Source organism: Ciconia boyciana, chromosome 6 (assembly GCF_034638445.1).
Source record: "Ciconia boyciana chromosome 6, ASM3463844v1, whole genome shotgun sequence".
Taxonomy (NCBI): domain Eukaryota; kingdom Metazoa; phylum Chordata; class Aves; order Ciconiiformes; family Ciconiidae; genus Ciconia; species Ciconia boyciana.
In genome coordinates this window covers 675,182-685,550 of record NC_132939.1, presented here as the reverse complement: position 1 = coordinate 685,550, position 10,369 = coordinate 675,182, and the positions used below count along the sequence as shown (strand labels likewise).

Here is a 10,369-nt window from a genome sequence, read left to right as displayed (position 1 = left end):
GCACCTACAGAGGAAGCACCTCTGTCTGTCCCGGTCTCAGGAAATGAGCTCCTCCTCAAATTTTGAAGGGATTTAAACCCCCGTGTTTCCAGATAAAAGCTCAACAGCCCGAAGAGAAAGGGACTTTTCCCCCAATGTGCTGGTTGTGCCAAACACCCTGCTTCAGGGGAATGCTTGGAAAGGACCCCGGGTGGTACCGGGGATGCGCTGCAGCGTCCAGGGCTCCCCACCTGCCTGGCTCCTGGTCCATCATCTCCCCGTCCTCATTTCCCGGTCCTTTGTCTCCCTGTCCATCATCTCCCTGTTCACCGCCTCCTGGCCCTTCATCTCCCTGTCCATCATCTCCCCGTCCATCGTCTCCTTGTTCATTGCCTCACTGCTCACTGTCTCCCAGTCCATCATCTCCTGGTCCGACACCTCCCTGTCCATCACCTCCTGTCCTCCATCTCCCTGTCCTCCATCTCCTCCTGTCCTCCATCTCCCCTGTCCTCCATCTCCTCCTGTCCTCCATCTCCCTGTCCTCCATCACCTCCTGTCCTCCATCTCCCTGTCCTCCATCTCCCTGTCCTCCATCACCTCCTGTCCTCCATCACCTCCTGTCCTCCATCTCCCTGTCCTCCATCTCCCCTGCCCTCCATCTCCTCCTGTCCTCCATCTCCCTGTCCTCCATCACCTCCTGTCCTCCATCTCCCCGTCCTCCATCTCCCCGTCCATCTCCTCCTGTCCTCCATCTCCCCGTCCTCCATCTCCCCGTCCATCTCCTCCTGTCCTCCATCTCCCCGTCCTCCATCTCCCCGTCCATCTCCTCCTGTCCTCCATCTCCCCGTCCTCCATCTCCCCGTCCATCTCCTCCTGTCCTCCATCTCCCCGTCCTCCATCTCCCCGTCCATCTCCTCCTGTCCTCCATCTCCCCGTCCTCCATCTCCCCGTCCATCTCCTCCTGTCCTCCATCTCCCCGTCCTCCATCTCCCTGTCCATCTCCTCCTGTCCTCCATCTCCCCGTCCTCCATCTCCCCGTCCATCACCTCCTGTCCTCCATCTCCCCGTCCATCACCTCCCTGCCCGCCGCCTCCCGGCCGCCCGCCCTGGCCGGGCAGGCGGGGCCGAGCTCCCTGGGGGACACGGGCGGTGCCCCGCGGGGCTCTCCCCCTCCGCGGCCCCGGCCGACCCCCGGGGCTACCCCCCCTCCCCGCCGCCCCCCCGGCCCCTCCGGGTCCGCCCCAGCCCCGGAGCCCCCGCAGACGGGGCGGCCCGGACCGCGCTGCCCGGGGCGGGGCGGGGCGGGAGGCGACGCTCGGGGCCGCCCCCGGGCACGGCCCCCCGGGGCGCGGAGGCGGCCGCGGGCGCGGAGGATGCCGTACCTGCTCATCAGCACGCAGATCCGCATGGTGAGTCCGCGCCGCCGCCGCCCCGGCCCCGAGCGGGGCAGCGGGAGCGGGAGCGGCCGGGGGGCGCGGCCGCCGCCGGGCCGGGCGGGGACCGACGGGGGCAGCGGGAGAGGCTCGGCCCCCGCCCGACGGGCACCGCCGCCTCCGGCTGCCCCGGCCGCTGTCCCGGGCCGGGCTGCGGCTGCCGCCGGGCGGGAGCGGGGCCCGGGGGGCGATGCCCCGCGGTCTGGGGCGGCCCCGGCACGGCCGCGCCGCGCACAGCCGGCCCCGCAGCGCCCTTCGCCCCGTCCCGTCGGTGCTGGCGGGGGCGGGCGGGGAGGAGAGCCCCCGGGTGCCCGTACCCCGCTCTTTCCCCTCAGACCTTCCCCTCCTGAGCAGCAGGACCGTAACTGGGGCGGCTTGTTCCGGAGGCCACTGGTCAGAAAGCGGTCTCCGGCCCCGCGCCCTCCCTGTGGGCTTTCCCGCCTCCCTCAGGAGCCGATGCGCGGGGCAGGACGCGGCCGTGGCCAAAGGGAAGGGCATCGCCGGCAGCGGGGCCGTCGCGCAGCAGCCCGGGCAGCGGCGGGGTCCCCGGCCGAGGGCCGGGCTGAGCGCAGCCCGTTATTCTCGTGTGAAGCCCTGAAGGAACCGTCGCTGCCCCGCGGCCGCAGCATCCGCAGGCCACGGGGCGGTGGCTGCTGACCCCCGTCAGCTGGCGCGTCCTGCCGGCACTGCCAGAGCGGGCAGCCCTGCCTTTGCCTGGGGTTTTCTCCTTCTCCCAGCACAAAGGGGAACTAGGCGGCTGAAAGCCAAAATACCGCCGCGTCCTTTTGCCATAGGAAGGGGGTAATGGTGAAAAAAAGGCAAATCGGCAAGCTGGCAGGAGTTTGGTGACAGACGCTGCTGCTGTCGTCGAAGATGTCCTGTCCCACGCAGCTCAAACCAAGTGAGCAGGGAACTGGGAACGGGGACGCGTGGGGAGGCTGCGGCACCGAAGCACCCGGTTGCGGTGATACTTTGGCATCGTACGAGTCGATTAAGTGATTGTGGACCGAGACGCAGAAAGCGCCGCACGGTTGGGGTTTATGGCACTGCAGGGGAAGGCACGCAACGGGGCAGACTGGGCTGCCGTAGCTTAGCACGTTCCCCCCGGAGACTTTGGAAACTCTGCTCTTTAGCAGGGCAAAGCAAACATTGCCAGCCTGAAACTCAGCATTGCGCCGCGGCTGGAAACAGCCCGTCCTGGCCTGGCAGGGGGTGATTTGGTTGCTTTTTGGTTGCTTTTTTGGTTGCGGGTGACTTGGCTGCTTTTTCCCGGCAGCGGCTGGGGCAGGGACGAGTCGCTCCCTCCCGTGGCACATCTCCCGTGGGCTACGGGGAGCCGGGCTGCGGGCGGGCGGGCTGCATGGGGAGCAGCGAGCAGAGAAGGCTCGTTCTCTGCTTCGCTTTCTGTCTTTTCCAGCGCTCCAGGCAGCTGAGCGTGCCTGCGTGTTTGCACAGCTCGCTGACCTGTTTGATTAGCAGCGCTGCGTAAGCGCTTCTACTTGGGATCTGAGTGAGGCTCATGATTTACACGCAATTTGCCAGCGCCGGTTTGTAGATGGATGCTGTCAGGGAGGCTCTTACCCTCTCTGCTGCGTTCAGTCCTCACCCGTCCGCTTTCCCCAGACTGGTTATCTCAGCTCTCCCAGCCAAGGAGAAATTCCCTGCTTTCTCTGCCATCGGGCTGTCTGGCCGCTTCGTTGCTAAACTCACCGTGGGTCAGGGTGCGCGGTTTCCCGTCCTGCTGCGCTTGCTCCCGGGGCCGAGGGCTCCACACCGCAACGGCGGAGCACGCAGCCTGCGAACCTCCACGTGCAGCCTCCGTTGGAGGCTCAGGGACCCTTGTCCTGTCCCTGGGCTTTGCTTTCTCCAAGGGGCGATAGAGAAGAAAGGGGTCAAAAAGGGTCTGGGTGATACTTAAAATATTTCTGAGGTTATTGAGGGTTGAGCGGCCCTTTGCGGATTATAAAGTGTTGATAAGAGTGGGACGTAGGTTTGCCAGTGGAAGGGGGACATCCCTTGGAAGAACAGTTTTCACTTGCAAACTTTTCATAGGTACCGTGGAGGAGATTTAAAAGCAAACAATTGCTCCACCTATTAAAATCAATTAAAACTCGCTGTTTTCAGGGATAGCCCGGAGGGTGCAGGGGTCGGTTTCGGAGCACGGAGCGTCTTAGCACCCCCACAGCGCTGAGCGAGGAGGGCTGGGTTGTGGGGCCCACAGGGGAGCTGTGTGCCAGGTCTCTGCCCCTCCCCAGCCCTCGTAGCTACGGGCAGGGTTCAAGGCTGCGTTTTCTGGCTCTTCCAGCCTCGCTGTTGCAGGGCGGCTGGGTGCTGCCCTCCCCGGCTGCTCCCCGCTGTGCCGGGGGCGGGTTGGGAGCGGGCCATCGTCGTGGAGGTCACGTCGGCACTGTCGTTATCTGCTGTGCCCTGCAGCTTCGTTCTGGAAAGCCTCCAGCCCAGGAATATCTCATAAAATAACACTTTTGGAGCACTGTGCAGAAATGTCCCCGGCCCCCCACGTGACGTGTGGGAAGCCCACCTGATGGCTCTGGTGGCGAGATGACTCACGTCTCTGACTGCCTCCCCGCAGCTCCTCCGGTCTCCTGCTGCTTCCAAGGGAGCGTGACTGTCCCTTGTCATCCCATGGGTGCTCATCTGCCCCAGTCGCTCCACGGCACCTTCTCGCATCCATCTTCTCACCCTTCCGAGTTCGTGGAGCCATTCCCAGGGCTGTCTTCTACCAGGACGGGCAGACGGTCCCTAACTGGCCTGGGGATGCTCATTTCATGGTAAAACACACAGATGTGCTGGTTTGGCACGATGAGGCTGTGAGTCGCACCTCGGTGCTGTCCTACAGCCTTCCCAGTGGTGGATCCCCGAGGACCAGAGCCACCGTGAGCTCAGCCAGTAGGTGGCCCTCCAGGAGCAAAGCCACCAAGGTCCTCTCCTGGGACGGGCAGGGGGCTCCCAATAATCCCTTCCCAGTAAAGCTCTTACTGGAGCTGTCCCGGGGAGCGGGGCGGGGGGTGGCCGTGCTGCCGCCCGTCGCTCACCCGCTCTGCTGCCTTTCCCTGCAGGAGGTCGGCCCCACCATGGTGGGAGACGAGCATTCGGATCCCAGCCTGATGAGCTTCCTGGGGGCCACGAAGAGGAACGTGCTGGGAAACCACTTGTAAGTCCTCCTCTGCGACGTTCCAGGCTCTCCCCTCTCCTTATTTTCCCGAGAAAACTGGAAACATTTTCACTCCTGGTATTCACCATGGCACCTTCCAGCTGCACATTTAATCCCGGGACTAGTTTGATGCTGAAAGGGCACGCGCGTGTCCTTGCCCCTGCCTGTCAGTGCTCACCCAAGGAAGTGCTGCCTGTTTCATTTAGTTTGTTCTTTTTTTCTTGCTCTGACCCCATTTTAGCACCTGACCCCCCCTCTCCTTACCCCTTACACGCTTGGGATGCTTCTGGCTGTTACCTGACGCGTGCCCTGCCTGAAATAAAACAGGCACAGTGAGCACTTGAATCGTTCTGCGTAACTTTATCTGCCTTTATCCCACCCTTAATCCTTAAAGACACACCTCCTCTGTCTTATTATCCTTTCCAGCCCTGAGATGCTCGGAAGCAAACGGTGCCCATCCCGCCTCTCGCAGCCTTGCTCTGGCTGTGGCCTTTTTTGGTGCCGAGCCACCCAACGCGCTCATCCGCCGCCTGTCCCCTCCTGCCACGCTCTCTAGTGCAGCTTGCGGTTTCTCCCCGCTAGCGAGCGTCCGCGCCAGCCCCTCCCGACGGCTCCTGAAGCTTTTCCTTGGGCTGCTGAGCCCCCGGGTTGGAGCTGCTTCCCATCGCGTCCCCCCCGACTCCAACCCATTAGCCTGCGTGTTCCCGAGCCGTATATATTTGATGTTTCGCCATGTCCCCGCCTCTCTCTCTGCCCACACCGAGTTCGACACCAGCCTTCATCAAAGCGCAACTCGGAGATGTTACCAGCATGTTCTTTACATCGTGGCCCACTTTTTTTTTTCGTTTTTCCCCACTTGATATCTCACTTGTTTTTTCTCCAGGGGAAAAAAAAAAACAAACCAAAGCAAAACAAAGCCCCAAATGCAAATTAAAACAACAGAGAGGAGCGGTTAGATTTCTGCTGAAGCTTGCCCACTCGCGCCGTGGTGCAGGGGAGGAGTAGGAGGAGAACCAGGCGTGAAACAGAAGGGCCTCTCGGTCCCAGTATGTTCTCAAACTTCCATCGGCGGAGCTGGGAAAACCCACCTACTCGGTGAATATCGAGGTCCGAGTCCTCAACTCCTGCAGCATTAAAATCCTGAATGGGGTGGGAGATTTTAAAGGAAGAGGAGATGATAAAAAAAATACCGAAGGCCCCCCGTTAAAGAGAAGCCCTTCCGAATGCAAACTCAGGCCGCTGCCAGCTCCCCGCACCTGCAGGAAGGCTGATCTCGGCCCCCGCCACTCATCCCCTGCCGAGCAGCTCCGGGTGGGTTTGCTGGGCCGAGCCGTCTCCACGCTGCTGTTCCCAACCCCGTGGGTGGGCAGGAGATCGGCAGCAACGTCAGCTTCGTGCTGCCGCCTGCCACGCCGAGCCCGGGAGCAGGCAGGGAGTTACGCAATGAGAGAAGGGAGACCCGCGGGGGGAGAAAAAGAAGAGGCTTCAAGAGGGAAGAAGTGCTGCTGGCTCCTGAGAGATAGGGGCAAGGATCCCTCGGATTCGGGTGGAAAAGAGAGGCAAAGAAAGATAAAATGCCTCCGTGGCATCTGCCCCAGCAGCCAGGGAGGAGATCGGGGTCGTAAGGAACCGGAGTGCCACATTTTGCTTGTTTGGGAGAAGGGATCTGAGCTGTCTCTGGGATCTCCCTGCTGGATCACCACCTTTCTTCCCAACCTGTGGCCTGGAGCATTTTGAGCTCCCTCTCGTCCCACCTGCTCCCTGGCGTGGCTGGTGTTATACCCGGGGTAACTCCGCTGTGTCTTCCCCGTTTGCGCTTGAGCAACAGGGGGTGGAGAAGATAACCTGGCTGGAATGTGGCTGCTGACACCCCGAGAGGCACGGCGGCATGCCAGCGCGGTGAGCCCCAGCCGCCTCTCTGCCCGAAATCCCGAGCAGGGATGAGAGCTCCTGTATTTGCACCTGGGCTGAGCAGGATTTTCCATCCACCTGACTGCAAGGCTTCCCTAGCTGTAAGCCCGGCTATAGGACGCTGCAAATCTTGCCCTTCCCGTAGCACCGTGGGCTCCAAAACCTTAAACATGACCTCGGAGGGAGCCTGAAAGAAAAGGTCTAAGCAGCGTGGACCTGCTGGGGCACTGTAATATATAGATAAAGTACTTAATTGCCTCTAATAAGGGAGAGCACTGATCCTGTTAGGCAGCTCTGCACTGCTGCAAAGGCACCTCGTTAAGTTCGATCTGCCGCCGGCGCGCGGGCACGCACCGTCGCTCTCCTGTCCGACGTGCAGCGGCAGAACCCGGGGGCATCTGGGCTTTAGCAAGGGGGGAGCCGGGCTCTGGCCCAGCCCGCGCGTTTCTGGTAGCCAGCGCGGGGCCGAGGATCAAAAGCCTGGCCCTTGGCTGCTGCGGAAAAGGGGATTCTTCTGGGTCCACCCACGTGGACGCGCATGCGTGGGCGACTGACTGCTGGGCACTGTCCCCGGCACCTCCTGTAATTATAAAGGCCATCAGCACTGTTTGGTCTGAAAGGAAAGCGGATGCCTCTCTGTCGAATTTGGGGAGCCGAGGTCTGAGGCGCCTGCCAATACCTTCATTTAGCTGTTCCCCAGGGCACAGCCAAACCCGTCCTCGAGGAAGCTAAAAGGACAGCCGGGCAGGAATCGCGAGGAGGTTGTCTGCTCCATCGCTAAACATAGCTGCGTGTGGAGGACGCTCCTGCCCCAGCTCCGTCCCATCCCCACGCACGCTCCTCTGGGCTCTCTGGTTCCGGCACATCCGGCCGGCTGGGGCCACGTACTGAACCACGCACGGGTGCAGAAGCCCTCTCCAGTCTCGGGTGACTTTTCTGTTCCCTGCTGGCATTTAGCTGGGAGGAAAGGCTTTGCAGATGTTCCCAGCCACTCCGTCCCGATTCAGACCGGTTGCACACAGGGACAGCGGCGTACTTGATACGCGCTGTGTGCAGCCTTTTGTTTCACTCAATACGGAGTTGTTTAAAGCCCTGGGCAACTTGGCTTTCCTTCTGCTTTTAGCTCAGCCACTCAGTTTTTTAGAATCATAGAATCATTAAGGTTGGAAAAGACCTCTAGGGTCATCTAGTCCAACCGTCAGCCCAGCACCTCCATGCCTACTAAACCATGTCCTGAAGTGCCACATCTACACTTTTTTTGAACTCCTCCAGGGATGGTGACTCCACCACCTCCCTGGGCCGCCTGTTCCAATGCTTGACCACCCTTTCAGTAAAGAATTTTTTCCTAATATCCAGTCTAAACCTCCCCTGGCGCAACTTGAGGCCATTTCCTCTCGTCCTATCGCTTGTTACTTGGGAGAAGAGACCGACCCCACCTCTCTACAACCTCCTTTCAGGCAGTTGTAGAGAGCGATGAGGTCTCCCCTCAGGAGAGAGGAGTTCCTGCAAATAGGTTCCTACAAATAACAAACACATTTTAGGTTCCTACAAACAACAAACAATCCCTGCCTCAGCTCCTTCCTCTGCATAATGGGAATAATATTTACCATCTCCAACATGTGAATCTGATGGGTATGTGGCAAGCCTCTTAGAGAAAGCATTAAGTTCAAAGACACTTATAATAATACATATTATCTTTACACCCCATCTATAATTATAGCAAAGTACAGTCTGTCTTGAGAAACTGAAAAAAAGCTTTCACATCTTGGTGTTATTTCATGCTCTAAAAGCACTCACCACTCCATTAATGTTTTGCAATCTTAGCAAGAGCAACTTTGGAAATGCTTTTGGGTCTTTTTTTATTGTTACTAGTATGAAAATCAGGAGAGTCTTTGTTAAGGTGCCCAAACAAGATCACCAGCGATCCTGTAGCCCATCATTATCAGCTTATCTGGCACAGTGAGTCATCTAAGAGCTAAGCTGGTATGGAGCTTATCCCATCTGCTTGAATAAATACCGCATCCAAAAAGACTGCGTTAAAGGAGCAGGAAGGCTGCCAGTGCCAGCACTGAAGGTTATACTTGCCCTTTCAGCTCTGCTACTTCCCCACCTAATTCAGCCCGTTCCGTGTCTGTATCGCCCTACTCTGCCACTCTGCAATCACCGTCTGCTTTCTGTACGGCGGGAGCAGTCTCGCAGCCCTCGAGTCTTCTGCGGAGCAGCGGGCTCAGGGATGGGGCGGGGGGAAGGACAGCTTCTGCCCCAAATGCACGGAGCCAGCAGAGAGCACGGAGCAACAGCAGCTGGACACAGATCCCAAGTGTCAGCTCCTGGACATCCACCGCATGCAACCGCTCTGAACTGCCGGGCTAGAGAGGAGCCTGTGCTCCACCTTATTTGGCAGCTCTGGTGAGGACGATGACTTCTGGTTTTTCAAAGGCTTAATGCTTGGCTGAAGGCAGCATTTTTTCCCAAGCCCCAGATTTCAAGCGCAGGCTCTCAAAAACACCCAGTTTACGGACGTGCTCTGACATCGGCAAAACAGTGGCTTTTCATTCCTTAGAAACACCGGAATCATTCTTCCCTGCTTTGCAGAGATTATCCTCTTTCTCCATGAATCCCCAGCTGTGAACACTCGTGAACCCTCTCCGCTGCAGTTTCAGCCCAGTTAACCGAGCAGCACGTGGCTTTGGACAACCGGTCCCCGAACCACGTTTCAATTTAACGACCCTCCCGTTTTGGACAGGCTTCCTCCGTGGTTTGGTAGCTGTGGGGTTTGGCCTTCCCCATCCGGTTAGCTGAGGTTATGCGAGATGGGTGCGAGATGTGGTCGTTGCAGTGCCTTGTATCTGTTTAGCAGTGAGGCAGAGTCACTTCCACAAGGAAATTCTTGTCTCTTCCTTCTCCACCTCATTTTATTTCTTCTCCTCTTTCCTGCTCGCAGCTGGGAGTACTACGTGAACGACGCACCGCGGATAGTGTTGAACAAGCTGGAGAGCTGCGGTTACCGGGTGGTGAGCATGACAGGCGTGGGCCAGACCTTGGTGTGGTGCCTCCACAAGGAGTAGCGAGGAAGACTTCTGCGTTCCACCTGGACGAGATGCTGCTGGGGATCATCTCACGCAGGACCGACAGCAAACTTTTCCCCTTAATTCCTTTCTGTCCCAGACTCCAGGCACTCGGGCATGGGGGGAGGAGTGGTGTAGAGGCAAAACTCAACCCAACGGAAACTTCCCATCCCTGCCATTTCACAAGACCGGGGGGAGGAAGGCATGCCCAGTCCAGACAAAATTGCGCACAGAGAACAGATGGCTCTATCTCTGCGTTCAGCTGAATGGCTGTCTGGCAAATACCATCTTTTTACATTTTAATCATCTCCTATTTAACATGCACTGGAGGAAGCTCAAATAACAGACTTGTTCCTCAGGGCCGCCCCAGAGAGGTACGTGCTGAGCTGTGAGAGTTCAGGGCATGCCTTCTCCCGGGCCACGGGGGGTAGGGAGGGGAGGCCAAGCACGATGGCACACCATCTCATCCCTGCAACGTAAGCGGGAACCGCTAACCTCCACAGTGCTCTCAGAGTCCCTTCCCTCGGCAGCAATCCCTGCATGGGACTGTGGTTAGCATCACCAGGCTCTCAGCCCCAAGAGTGCCATTCAAGCATAACACGTCCTTCCCAAAATAGCCTTAGAGCAGCACAGAAAGGTCTTGTGAACATTTCAGGTATGGGCTCTGTAATCTTAACGGCAGCAGTTGCAATGCTGGATTGTTTGGGACTGTATCAATCCTGCTGTCGGGGTAACACCAATAAAACCTTTCGCTAAAGAGACCAATGTCTTTCTGTGGGTTGTGTTAAACAGTTGTTGCCAAAGCC

At 58.7% G+C, this 10,369-nt stretch overlaps 1 protein-coding gene across 3 annotated transcripts; it reads left to right on the top strand.

Moving 5' to 3' along the window:
• Positions 1-1,216: 1,216 nt before the first annotated feature.
• On the top strand, positions 1,217-10,315 carry GCHFR (GTP cyclohydrolase I feedback regulator). 3 transcript variants are annotated; one of them, XM_072864763.1, is made up of 5 exons: positions 1,283-1,388; positions 2,207-2,313; positions 4,003-4,201; positions 4,490-4,584; positions 9,440-10,315. In XM_072864763.1, exons 1-5 carry the CDS (start codon positions 1,353-1,355, stop codon positions 9,561-9,563), a joined length of 561 nt encoding a protein of 186 aa, XP_072720864.1. In that variant the 5' UTR covers positions 1,283-1,352; the 3' UTR covers positions 9,564-10,315. The 3 variants fall into 3 exon arrangements, with proteins under 3 accessions (XP_072720865.1, XP_072720866.1, XP_072720864.1); XM_072864764.1 differs by lacking the exons at positions 4,003-4,201; positions 4,490-4,584 and having other exon boundaries at positions 1,217-1,388; XM_072864765.1 differs by lacking the exons at positions 2,207-2,313; positions 4,003-4,201 and having other exon boundaries at positions 1,266-1,388.
• Positions 10,316-10,369: the final 54 nt, after the last annotated feature.